Source organism: Anomaloglossus baeobatrachus, chromosome 8 (genome assembly GCF_048569485.1).
Source record: "Anomaloglossus baeobatrachus isolate aAnoBae1 chromosome 8, aAnoBae1.hap1, whole genome shotgun sequence".
In the NCBI taxonomy this organism is placed as follows: domain Eukaryota; kingdom Metazoa; phylum Chordata; class Amphibia; order Anura; family Aromobatidae; genus Anomaloglossus; species Anomaloglossus baeobatrachus.
In genome coordinates this window covers 32,522,239-32,535,126 of record NC_134360.1, presented here as the reverse complement: position 1 = coordinate 32,535,126, position 12,888 = coordinate 32,522,239, and the positions used below count along the sequence as shown (strand labels likewise).

The 12,888-nt window shown below is 40.0% G+C and overlaps 1 protein-coding gene across 1 annotated transcript in view; it reads left to right on the top strand.

The window, feature by feature from the left end:
• The first annotated feature begins 3,790 nt into the window (after positions 1 to 3,790).
• Positions 3,791 to 12,888, top strand: part of PROK2 (prokineticin 2) — a 47,930-nt gene continuing 38,832 nt past the window's right edge. Inside the window, exon 1 of the mRNA XM_075320708.1 lies at positions 3,791 to 4,095. Coding sequence (XP_075176823.1) covers positions 4,015 to 4,095 — 81 coding nt within the window. The 5' untranslated portion in view covers positions 3,791 to 4,014. The remainder of the gene's footprint in view (positions 4,096 to 12,888) is intronic.

Sequence of the window (12,888 nt, the reverse complement as noted above, 5' to 3'; positions counted from 1 at the left end):
TGCCCCTTTAAGTTCCGCTGCCAGAGACTGAAAGCTGCATTTAAGTGTTTAAACAGCATAGATCTGAGCAAGCTCTGATCACTGCTGTTGGAGATAGTTGCCGGCTGTATAACTTGACTGGCTCCTTTCTTGTTCAGTGTGGACGCAATTCCTTACACCTACTACATTTTGGGATAGGATCTTGGAGATGAGAATGCCCCTTTAAGTGCCGCTCTCAGAGACTGACAGTAGTATTTAAGTTCTTAAACAGCAGAGATCTGAGCAAGCTCTGAAAACTGCTGTTAGAGATAACTGCCAGCTGTATAACTCGGCTGGCACCTTTCGTGTTTGGTGTGTACTCAATTCCTTTCACCTACTATATATTGGTATAGGATTTTGGAGATAGGAATACCCCTTTAAGTTCCACTGCCAGAGACTGAAAGCTGCATTAAAGGCTGTAGTCACACTTGCGAGAGACTCGGGCGAGTCTCACATCGCATCACCCGGCATGGCCACACACTCTCCGGACAGGAGCGGGTCAGCTGCATGTATTTCTATGCAGCTGAGATGCTCCTGTCCGGAGAGCTGCAGGCCATGTCGGGTGATGTGATGCAAGACTTGCAAGAGTCTCTCACAAGTGTGACTCCGGCCTAAGTGTTTAAACAGCAGTGATCTGAGCAAGCTCTGATCACTGCAGTTGGAGATAGTTGCCGGCTGTATAATTCGTCTGGCACCTGTGGTGTTTGGTGTGAAGTCAACTCCTTACACTTGCACCCAAAAGGTCCTTTTGGCCATATGAGAAGACCAATACTATTAAAGACCCCTGATAGTTGGGGCCCTGTTGGAGTTTTTACATTGTGGCCAATGTGAGTTCTTACTTCAGTATCACTGTTTATTCTTGGATCCAACCTTCTCTACACCTGACCTCATCTCCACCCTCGTCTCTAGCTTTGGAGGGTGCCCCAACACATGAGATGGGGAGACTCTCTATCCCATGGATGGCTTTACCATAGCCCCGGCACTCTAGTGCTACGCCACTCCAGGTGGAGCAGAGACAGACGATCATTGACATACAGTATGTGAACCTTCTAAAAAAAGATCCCAAGGGTCAAAAGGGTCTTCTACCATTGATAGCTATCAACTGGATTGAACCCGCATCGATATAACACTATTAATTCGGGAAAGCACTCAATTAGGTGAAAATACCCAAATAGGACAATTCATAAGAATGTTCTCTGCCCCCTCAACCACTCGTCATTGATCTAGCCCCCTATAAGCATGACGTTCCGGGTAAGGTTGGTATCTTCTCTTTTGTCCAAGTCCAAAAGTCATTTTCTATTTTGGGATAAGATGTGAAATGAGCTGAGACATCGCTCAAAGGTCGATGAGCTTTATTAATGGAATCTTAGCCAAGGAGAACGATGTGTGCGGGATCCTACAGAACTGGGTCTCCAGGACCTCGGGGGTTTGTAGGATGAGTGTAATCAGGGATCCTTGAGAAGATGCAATGGCCAAATTTCGCGTTTTTACTTTCCTGTTTTACAACATATCTGATATTTCACGGTGATGAAATATTTTATCGGTTGCGTATCAGAACAGTTTGATGTGTCCTTATCTCAGACTCATTGTACATATAGAGGTGACTCATGAAATGACCACATGCAGGCTGACCAGCAGATATCGCAAGCTGCTAACATAGGAAACGTCTCCAATAATGTCATGGAATAAAAAACACTTATTTTAAACCATGTTTCCAATTGCAAAAATAATGCTTTCCTTTCCCTCTGTTTTTTTTTTGTCTGCAACAAAACATGCAAGGCTACGTTCACATGTTGCTTTTTTTTGCTGCTATTTTCTGCAGGTAAAGAAGCTGATTACAAAGTGCAGGTTTTGTTGCATTTTGACTGCTTTTTTGCTACATTGTTTGTTGTGATTAACATTTGTTTACAGTACATGTTTTAAAATTAGTTTTATTCACCAAAAATGCAGCAAAAAAGCATGAAAAATGCATGAAAACAGTGTTTTTCCTTTACCTCGTTGCTTTCAATGGTGGAAGACACGCTGCAAAAAATGCTGAAATAATTGACACGCTGCTGTTTTAACAAAAATACAACAGTTTTCCAATTGGGTCAGGAAAAAAAAGCAATCTTGTGCATGAGATTTCTGAAATCTCATAGTTTTTGCTGGTATGGTAAAGTGCAGCTTTTAATTTGCAGTAAAAAAAAAACACGCTGTAAAAATGCTACGTGATAGTCTTACAATCTACTATGTCTTTTGCCTTTTTGCTATTAGCGTAATGACATTACATTACTGATTCTGTGTTGCATCCTGTATTATACTCCAGAGCTGCACTCACTATTCTGCTGTTGTAGTCACTGTGTACATACATTACATTACTGATCCTGTACTGATCCTGAGTTATATTGTGTATTATACTCCAGAGCTGCACTCACTATTCTGCTGATGCAGTCACTATGTACATAAATTACATTACTTATCCTGTACTGATCCCGAGTTACCTCCCGTATTATACTCCAGAGCTGCACTCACTATTCTGCTGGTGGAGTCACTGTGTACATACATTACATTACTTATCCTGTACTGATCCTGAGTTACATCCTGTATTATACTCCAGAGCTGTACTCACTATTCTGCTGGTGGAGTCACTGTGTACATATATTACTGATCCTGTATTAATCCTGAGTTACATCCTGTATTACACTCCAGAGCTGCACTCACTATTCTGCTGGTGCAGTCACTGTGTACACAGAGGGATCTATTCCTATATATTATATAGAGTCATTACACAGAGAGGGATCTATTTCTATATATTATATAGAGTCATTACACACAGAGGGATCTATTTCTATATATTATATAGAGTCATTACACACAGAGTGATCTATTCCTATATATTATATAGAGTCATTACACACAGAGAGATCTGTTCCTATATATTATAGAGTCATTACACACTGAGGGATCTATTCCTATATATTATATAGAGTCATTACACACAGAGGGATCTATTCCTATTTATTATATAGAGTCATTACACAGAGAGGGATCTATTCCTATATATTATATAGTCATTACACAGAGAGGGATCTATTCCTATATATTATATAGAGTCATTGATCAGTGATCTCATATTACATCCTGCAGTTTACTCCAGAGCTGCATTCACTATTCTTCTGGTAGAATCACCTCTTTATTTCATTTCTACAAGATACACACAATCCTATAATACCTATTTTTGCAATTCCTTAAAGTGTAGGCATAGGCTCATCAAAGCAGAGCATATATTGTAATATTGTATATAAAGTGTACAAGTTCTTACAATAGATAGATAGATTCTATTGAAGTAATGATATGTAGCTGACGGGAAGGCAATGCTATTCAAAAATGGGCTTTGCAATTTTTTCATTCTAAGTGAATATGCATGTGGATAAATAAAGCTTGTATTCGGAGAGCTGCTGGTAATTTCCGATCACAATGCCCCGGGGTGCAGCCACTACGGTGCCACCTCCGGAGCCTCTTCTTCTGCATGCTATTTTGCTTCCCCATTCACATCACCACTTGAGCTGAAGAGGGGTGAGCGTGGAAACAGAAATGAAATAACCTTGTAAACTCCACTTCTCAGAACTGCGACTTCTGCTGCTAATTTCTCCTATAGCCAATGAAGAGAAGCGATGGGGCTATGGGGTGTGGGTGCGGAATTTGCTGCTTGCCTCTTACTCTGTGATTGGCACCTACCACATCGCTGTGCTGAGCTTTATCTTGCTCTCTCTGAGTCATGGAGGATGGTTTGAATGGCAAGCCGAGCTTTATAACAGCTCAAGTGACTGGAGTAAGTGACCGAGCCAGAACACACTTTCTTCTTCTCCTGAAAAGCCACCACCATCAAGTCTTCTCCTCAAGACCTATCATCTACTCAACATCGGTTCATCTGTTGAGCATCTGGGCTCAACGTGAAATTCCGCAAGGAGCTTCACTGGGATATATATCATTCCCATCTCCATCTTCATAATTATTATGAGAAAAGTACAGTTACTATCACTCGTCTTTGGTGCTTTCCTGATTCTAACATCTGGAGAAGCTGCAGTCATCACCGGGGTAAGTACAAAGACACATCTCCAAAAGATTACCATTGTGAGAAGACCACTAGCTAATCTAGACCAGGTTTTTAGTTTCACCCTATGTTATATTTATCGGCCACCTTATTTGAGAAGAACTTTAATCTAGACCATAATTAGTTATATTTCTTGTAGTAGACAATACTCCTAGGCGACCATTTTTCAATGTAATTTTTGGTGGTGGCCTCAAACAGGTATTTCTATTACATTCAATCAGGTCTGTTAGGCTCCCGGTGATAGCATTTCTAGAATGTCCTGTCTTCATGTGAGGTCTTTTCTTACACACTGGACACTTTCATTGAGAAGACCATCCCTAATCTAGTCAAGATTTTTAGTTTCACCAAGTCCCTATCCCTATTTTTCCAGGTAGCTTTTCAGTGCTATTTTTGATGGTCTTTCTCGTAGAGGGATTACCATGAAGCTCTATCAAGACCGATAGGTTCCTCATGATCATACAAATTCTTGAGTGTCCTATCTTAAGTTGAGGTCTTTTCTTACACACTGGACACTTTCTTTGTAAGAACAACCAAAATCTAGTCAAGGTTTTTAGTTTCACCATTTTCTATCCCTATTTTTCCAGGTAGCTTTTCAGTGCTATTTTTGATGGTCCCTCTCGTAGAGGGATTACCATGAACTTCTATCGAGACCGATAGGTTCCTCATGATCATGCAAATATAGTTTTTCTTGGGCGTTCTGTCTTCATATGAGGTCTTTGAGAAGACCATCCCTAATCTAGTCAAGGTTTTTAGTTTTACCATTTACTATCCCTATTTTTCCAGGTAACTTTTCAGTGCAATTCTTGATGGTCCCTCTCGTAGAGGAATTACCAGTAAGTTCAATCAAGACCGATAGGTTCCTCATGATCAAACAAATATAGTTTTTCTTGAGTGTCCTCTCTTTGGTTGGGGTTTTCTCTTTGGTTTTCATGATAGTCTGTTCCCCCTTATAGTTCTTCTAGGTCTTTTTCTTTGAATCCATCTGATGCCAAAGGTCCATATGTTGTTTCTAATGCCCTAAGGATTTTATTTTGGCTGAAGGACAAGTGGTCTGTCATCATTAGAACTTTCTGGGGACTTTATTTATGTACTATGGGTTTTTTTTTTCAATTGATTTATTTCATGCACTTATAGAGCACCATTAATTCCATAGCGCATCAAAGATTTTGGCATCACTGTCTCCACTGTGGCTCACAATGTAATTTCCCTATCAGTATGGTCTTTGGAGTGTAGGAGGAAGCCGGACAACCTGGAGGAAACTCACGCAAAAATAGGGAGAACATACAAACTCCTTGTAGATGTTGTCCTTGGTAGGATTTGAACTCAGAACCCAAGAGCTGCAAAGCAATAGTTCTAACCACTGAGCCATGGTACACTTTTCCATACGTTATTCATTTAAGGAACTACAAGAGATAGCAAGCGTAGTCTTGTATTCAAAGAACTTAGGGGGAAACAGGTTTGAGGAAGAATCAATAATGTATTCTATCCCAAACAGAATAGGAGCATTATTTCATTCAATAGTCCTACAACTGTTGTATACTAAAGAAGATGAGTTCATAGGTCACATGTGATGTCTGTGGTCCTTGGCTTTTGTCTGGAAACATAGGTAGCTGATCTTAGAGGTCCTCCATAGTTCTCCAACCCAAATTCAATGGGATCCCACGACATGCTCTCTTCACCCAAAAGCTAGGCATTTGGTTTTGACATTGGTGATCTTAGATGTCCTCCATAGCTCTCAAACACTCAAATGCAATCGGATCCCATGACATGCTCTCCTGACCCAGAAGCTAGGCATTTGGTTTTGACATTGGTGATTTTAGAGGTCCTTCATTGTTCTCCAATACCCAAATGCAATGGGATCCCACGACATGCTTTCTTGACCCAGAAGCTAGGCATTTGGTTTTGACATTGGTGATCTTAGATGTCCTCCATACCTCTCCAATACCCAAATGCAATGGGATCCCACAACATGCTCTCTTGACCCAGAAGTGAAGCATCTGGATTTGACATTGGTGGTCTTAGATGTCCTCCATAGCTCTCCAACACCCAAATGCAATGGGGGATCCCACTACATGCTCTCTTGACCCAGAAGCTAAGCATCTGGTTTTGACATTGGTGATCTTAGATGTCCTCCATAGCTCTCCAACACCCAAATGCAATGGCATCGCACAACATGCTCTCTTGACCCAGAAGTGAAGCATCTGGTTTTGACATTGGTGGTCTTAGATGTCCTCCATAGCTCTCCAACACCCAAATGCAATGGGGGATCCCACTACATGCTCTCTTGACCCAGAAGCTAAGCATCTGGTTTTGACATTGGTGGTCTTAGATGTCCTCCATAGCTCTCCAACACCCAAATGCAATGGGGGATCCCACTACATGCTCTCTTGACCCAGAAGCTAAGCATCTGGCTTTGACATTGGTGATCTTAGATGTCCTCCATAGCTCTCCAACACCCAAATGCAATGGGATCCCACAACATGCTCTCTTGACCCAGAAGCTAGGCATTTGGTTTTGAGATTGGTGACCTTAGATGTCCTCCATAGCTCACCAATACCCAAATGCAATGGGATCCCATGATATGCTCTCTTGAGCCAGACGCCAGGTATTTGGTTTTGACATTGGTGCAGTTTCTCCATGATACCAAAAACCCACTTGTAACTCCACAATTGCAAACTGAAGAATAACAAAATCCGACTGGGTTAATGGGTCTGTTGATTTATTTTAAGGTTTATTCTTCTAACTAATAGTCTCAACACTGGTACTTAGACTTACTACCAAGTCTAGTTTGGCCTCTCGTCCTCTATTATTCATATGTGGGTCTATATTGACTCATACTAAATGTGCGTCCCTATTTTTTTATTATGTGGGAATTTCCTCCCCGGATTTACCATTTTTTTAATGGTTAATGGTAGCAACCACCAGCTGACAAGGGTTTTCCATTGCCTCAGTGTAGATGTAGTAGCCTCCTGCTTGACTCGACGTCCTCAATTGAAGGGTGTTTCAATTCTCCAGGAGGGTTTTTAAAACCAATTATCTCTACTTTGAGGGTTTGTGAGCCTTAATTAATCCACACACAAAATAAAAAATACATAAAATACCAACAAAAACAAAGCGAAGCAATAAAAGAGCAACATTCTGAATTAATATTTATCTAGCGGGCAAACCCAAGGAAATAGAGTAATGGTGGTCTCAAATCCAAATCAACCGTGATTTCACGGGGTCTGTGGATCTACGTCATGGATCTACATTAGCATTTTCTGTAAAAAATCAAGCAAACATATTTTTGGATAGTTAAAAAAATAAATCCCGATGTCCGTGTCTCGGCTAAATCCCGGATTTGGGATCATTTCGGTCAGAGAAAACAATGTTACTTTGACTATAAAGCAATTCCGGAGGTAATATTAACACACTAAGCTGCAATCACTAAATAGCTGTTAGAAATATGATGATTTTTCAGTAATAATGCAGTAAAATTCAATCATAGATAAAATAATAAAATAAAATATGATGCTACTATTTTTCCATCAGTCCCATAATTTCTCTCTAATTTCTTTAGGTCTGTGATTGCAGATATGTGATAGAATCACTATTAGAATTTTGTATTCAATTTAGCAATTTCTAGGGTTATTTATGTTATTTTTATTGACTCATTTTTATTTTGTATTGTATTATTTAATTGAATTAGTTATTAATTAATATTATTCGTTATTATTATTTATTATTTATTTATGGTAAGTGACAACACCTACAATACTTATCAGATGCTCACATCCAGCTTTGTGTACACCCTGAATGAGAAAAATATGCAATGCGATCTCGCAGGAATATAGAATGGGCAGATTTAAGTGGTAGATTCAGAATTGGCACTATCACAGCTCACCTTCTCCCAAATGATGAATAACTTCTATATACAGTAGAAAACACCGGATCCACCATTTTATCACAATATTAGGTGATGTTGCAGCTCACTTCCTCTCCCTCCTGTTCAGTGACTGATAACACCTTTATATACAGTAGGTAACACAAGATCCCCCTTTCATAGTAGGTGATATCACAGCTCACCTGCTCCTCCTTCTGTACAATGACTTATATCACCTCTAGATAAAGTATATTACACAGGATCCACCAACCACAATAGGTGATGTCACAGCTCACCTCCTCCCTCTTCTGTACTCTGACTGACAACACCTCTATATACAGTAGATAACACAGGATCCACTATTGACCATAGGTGATGTCACAGTTCACCTCCTCTTTCTGTACAGCTGATAATCTCTCTATATAGTACTTAACACAGGACTCACCATTCACTCACAATAGGAGAAATCACAGCTCACCTTCTCCCAAATGATGAATAACTTCTATATACAGTAGAAAATACTTGATCCACCATTCATATTAGGTGATGTTGCAGCTCACTTCCTCTCCCTCCTGTTCAATGACTGATAACACCTCTATATACAGTAGGTAACACAAGATCCACCATTCATAGTAGGTGATATCACAGCTCACCTCCTCCTTCTGTACAATGACTGATATCACCTCTATATACACTGTATAAGTCAGGATCTACCATCCACAATAGGTAATGTCACAGCTCACCTCCTGCACTCCTGTACAATGACTGAAAACACCTCTATGTACAGTAGATAACACATCATCCACCATAGAGGATGTCACAGCTCACCTCCTCCTCCTGTAAAGCTGTTAATCTCTCTATATAGTACTTAACACAGGAACCACCCCATTCACAATAGGTGATATCATAGTTCACCTTCTCCTCCTCCTGTACTATGACAGATAACATAAGATCCACCATTCACAATAGGTGATGTCACAGCTCACCTCCTTCCCCTCCTGTATAATGACTGATAACACCTCTATATACAGTAAGTAACACAGAATCCACCATTCACAATAGGTGATGTCACAGCTCACCTCCTTCTCCTCCTGTATAATGACTGATAACACCTCTATATACAGTAAGTAACACAGAATCCACCATTCACAATAGGTGATATCACAGCTCACCTCCCCCTCTTGTACAATGACTGGTAACACCTCTATATACAGTAGGTAACATGTGATCCACCATTCACAATAGGTGATATCACAGCTCACCTCTTCCTGTTGTACAATGACTGATAACACCTCTATATACAGTAGGTATCGCGTGATCCACCATTCAGAATTTGTGATATCACAGCTCACCTCCCCCTCTTGTACAATGACTGGTAACACCTCTATATACAGTAGGTAACATGTGATCCACCATTCACAATAGGTGATATCACAGCTCACCTCCTCCTCTTGTACAATGCTGGTAACATCTCTATATACAGTAGGTAACATGTGATCCACCATTCACAATAGGTGATATCACAGCTCACCTCCTCCTCTTTTACAATGACTGGTAACACCTCTATAAACAGTAGGTAACATGTGATCCACCATTCAGAATTTGTGATATCACAGCTCACCTCCTCCTCCATTACCCTGTGTCTAAAGAAAGGTCCTATTAATAATAACATGCATTGAATCTCAGTTAATTCAGGCATTTACCAACCATTATTTCGTCTGTAAACTTTCGTATGTTAACTGTTCATTATATATGATACGATATTATACACTTTATTGATCCCGTGGGAAATGATGGTATCACAGCAGCACAACTTAAATAATAACATGAATTACTTAATTGACAAGACAGTAGAGTTGAAAGAAGAACATTAGACATTAGAATAGGTCATATAGTAGATTAATATACATTATATTAATATATATATAATATAATATATAATATATTAATAATATATATATATATATAAATATATATATATATATATATATATATATATATATATATATATATATTATATTAATAATTTTAGTCTGTTGAAAAGCTGGGAACATCACTACTGAAAATAATGCAGGAGTCAGAGATGGGTCAGGAACAGGAAGAGAAAGAGAGAACTTAGGGACAGTTTTGATTTTCAGACCAGTAATGAATGAGTTAATGGCCAATTCTTCATTATTGGGTTATTTGTGTAATGTGAGCGGCCATTACTGTAATATATTGCGTGATGTGGGGAGGAAACGTTGCACAGATCGGATAAAGTGTTCCCGGCGTATTCATGGTGTTTGTACAGGCGTCAGTGGTTTCCTGGAATTCCGCTTTACATATTGCGTCTGATATACTCTCATTACTTTACATGAGATGTGCATGGATGGAAGAAGAAATCGCCAAGATGCCGCACCTGTCACTAGGCTCCGTCTAGTGCTGCAGCTTTCCTCCATTAAAGGGATTTTTCCATACCATTTGCCCAGGGATTGATCTAAAATAAAAAAAAATAGCTACAACTTAACGCTGCAGTCAATCACTGACCTCAGAGGTAACATTCCGTACTTGAAAACGTGATTGACTACAGCAGTCAGGTAACGTCTGTTGTATCAATGCTAAAGAGGCAGATCCTATTTAACCACAATAAATGGATTGTGGCCTATATATGTAAATCAGGTTTTTACAGAAAATGTGTAAATTGTTTTTTTTTTTCCATTTACCATTTCTATCTATATACAGTTAGGGCCAGAAATATTTGGACAGTGCACAAGTTTTGTTATTTTAGCTGTTTACAAAAACATGTTCAGAAATACAATTCTATATATAATATGGGCTGAAAGTGCACACTCCCAGCTGCAATATGAGAGTTTTCACATCCAAATCGGAGAAAGGGTTTAGGAATCATAGCTCTGTAATGCATAGCCTCCTCTTTTTCAAGGGACCAAAAGTAATTGGACAAGGGACTCTAAGGGCTGCAATTAACTCTGAAGGCGTCTCCCTCGTTAACCTGTAATCAATGAAGTAGTTAAAAGGTCTGGGGTTGATTACAGGTGTGTGGTTTTGCATTTGGAAGCTGTTGCTGTGACCAGACAACATGCGGTCTAAGGAACTCTCAATTGAGGTGAAGCAGAACATCCTGAGGCTGAAAAAAAAGAAAAAATCCATCAGAGAGATAGCAGACATGCTTGGAGTAGCAAAATCAACAGTCGGGTACATTCTGAGAAAAAAGGAATTGACTGGTGAGCTTGGGAACTCAAAAAGGCCTGGGCGTCCACGGATGACAACAGTGGTGGATGATCGCCGCATACTTTCTTTGGTGAAGAAGAACCCGTTCACAACATCAACTGAAGTCCAGAACACTCTCAGTGAAGTAGGTGTATCTGTCTCTAAGTCAACAGTAAAGAGAAGACTCCATGAAAGTAAATACAAAGGGTTCACATCTAGATGCAAACCATTCATCAATTCCAAAAATAGACAGGCCAGAGTTACATTTGCTGAAAAACACCTCATGAAGCCAGCTCAGTTCTGGAAAAGTATTCTATGGACAGATGAGACCAAGATCAACCTGTACCAGAATGATGGGAAGAAAAAAGTATGGAGAAGAAAGGGAACGGCACATGATCCAAGGCACACCACATCCTCTGTAAAACATGGTGGAGGCAACGTGATGGCATGGGCATGCATGGCTTTCAATGGCACTGGGTCACTTGTGTTTATTGATGACATAACAGCAGACAAGAGTAGCCGGATGAATTCTGAAGTGTACCGGGATATACTTTCAGCCCAGATTCAGCCAAATGCCGCAAAGTTGATCGGACGGCGCTTCATAGTACAGATGGACAATGACCCCAAGCATACAGCCAAAGCTACCCAGGAGTTCATGAGTGCAAAAAAGTGGAACATTCTGCAATGGCCAAGTCAATCACCAGATCTTAACCCAATTGAGCATGCATTTCACTTGCTCAAATCCAGACTTAAGACGGAAAGACCCACAAACAAGCAAGACCTGAAGGCTGTGGCTGTAAAGGCCTGGCAAAGCATTAAGAAGGAGGAAACCCAGCGTTTGGTGATGTCCATGGGTTCCAGACTTAAGGCAGTGATTGCCTCCAAAGGATTCGCAACAAAATATTGAAAATAAAAATATTTTGTTTGGGTTTGGTTTATTTGTCCAATTACTTTTGACCTCCTAAAATGTGGAGTGTTTGTAAAGAAATGTAACAATTCCTACAATTTCTATCAGATATTTTTGTTCAAACCATCAAATTAAACGTTACAATCTGCACTTGAATTCTGTTGTAGAGGTTTCATTTCAAATCCAATGTGGTGGCATGCAGAGCCCAACTCGCGAAAATTGTGTCACTGTCCAAATATTTCTGGACCTAACTGTATATCACCACAGACAATATAACAATGAAAGGTAACACCACTATTTGCAGTAGATGCACCATCCATCATAGGCAATATAACAACTCCTCTCCCACCATTTCAATGACAGATAACTTCTATGTACAGTACTGTTCAAATTAGGTGATGTTGCAGCTCACCTCCTCCTCCTCCTGAACAATGACTGATAACACCTCTATATACAGTACATTAGATAACATTGGATCCACCAGTCACAAAAGGTGATGTCACAGGTCACCTGCTCCTCCTGTACAACGACTGATAACACCTTTATATACAGTAGATACCACAGGATCCACCATTCTCAATAGGTGATGTCCCAGCTCACCTCCTCCTCCTGTATAAAGACTGATAAAACCTCTATATACAGTAGATAACACAGGATCCACCATTCACAATGGGTGATATCACAGCTCACCTCCTCCTGTATAAAGACTGATAACACCTCTATATACAGTAGATACCACAGGATCCACCATTCACAATGGGTGATATCACAGCTCACCTCCTCCTCCTGTATAAAGACTGA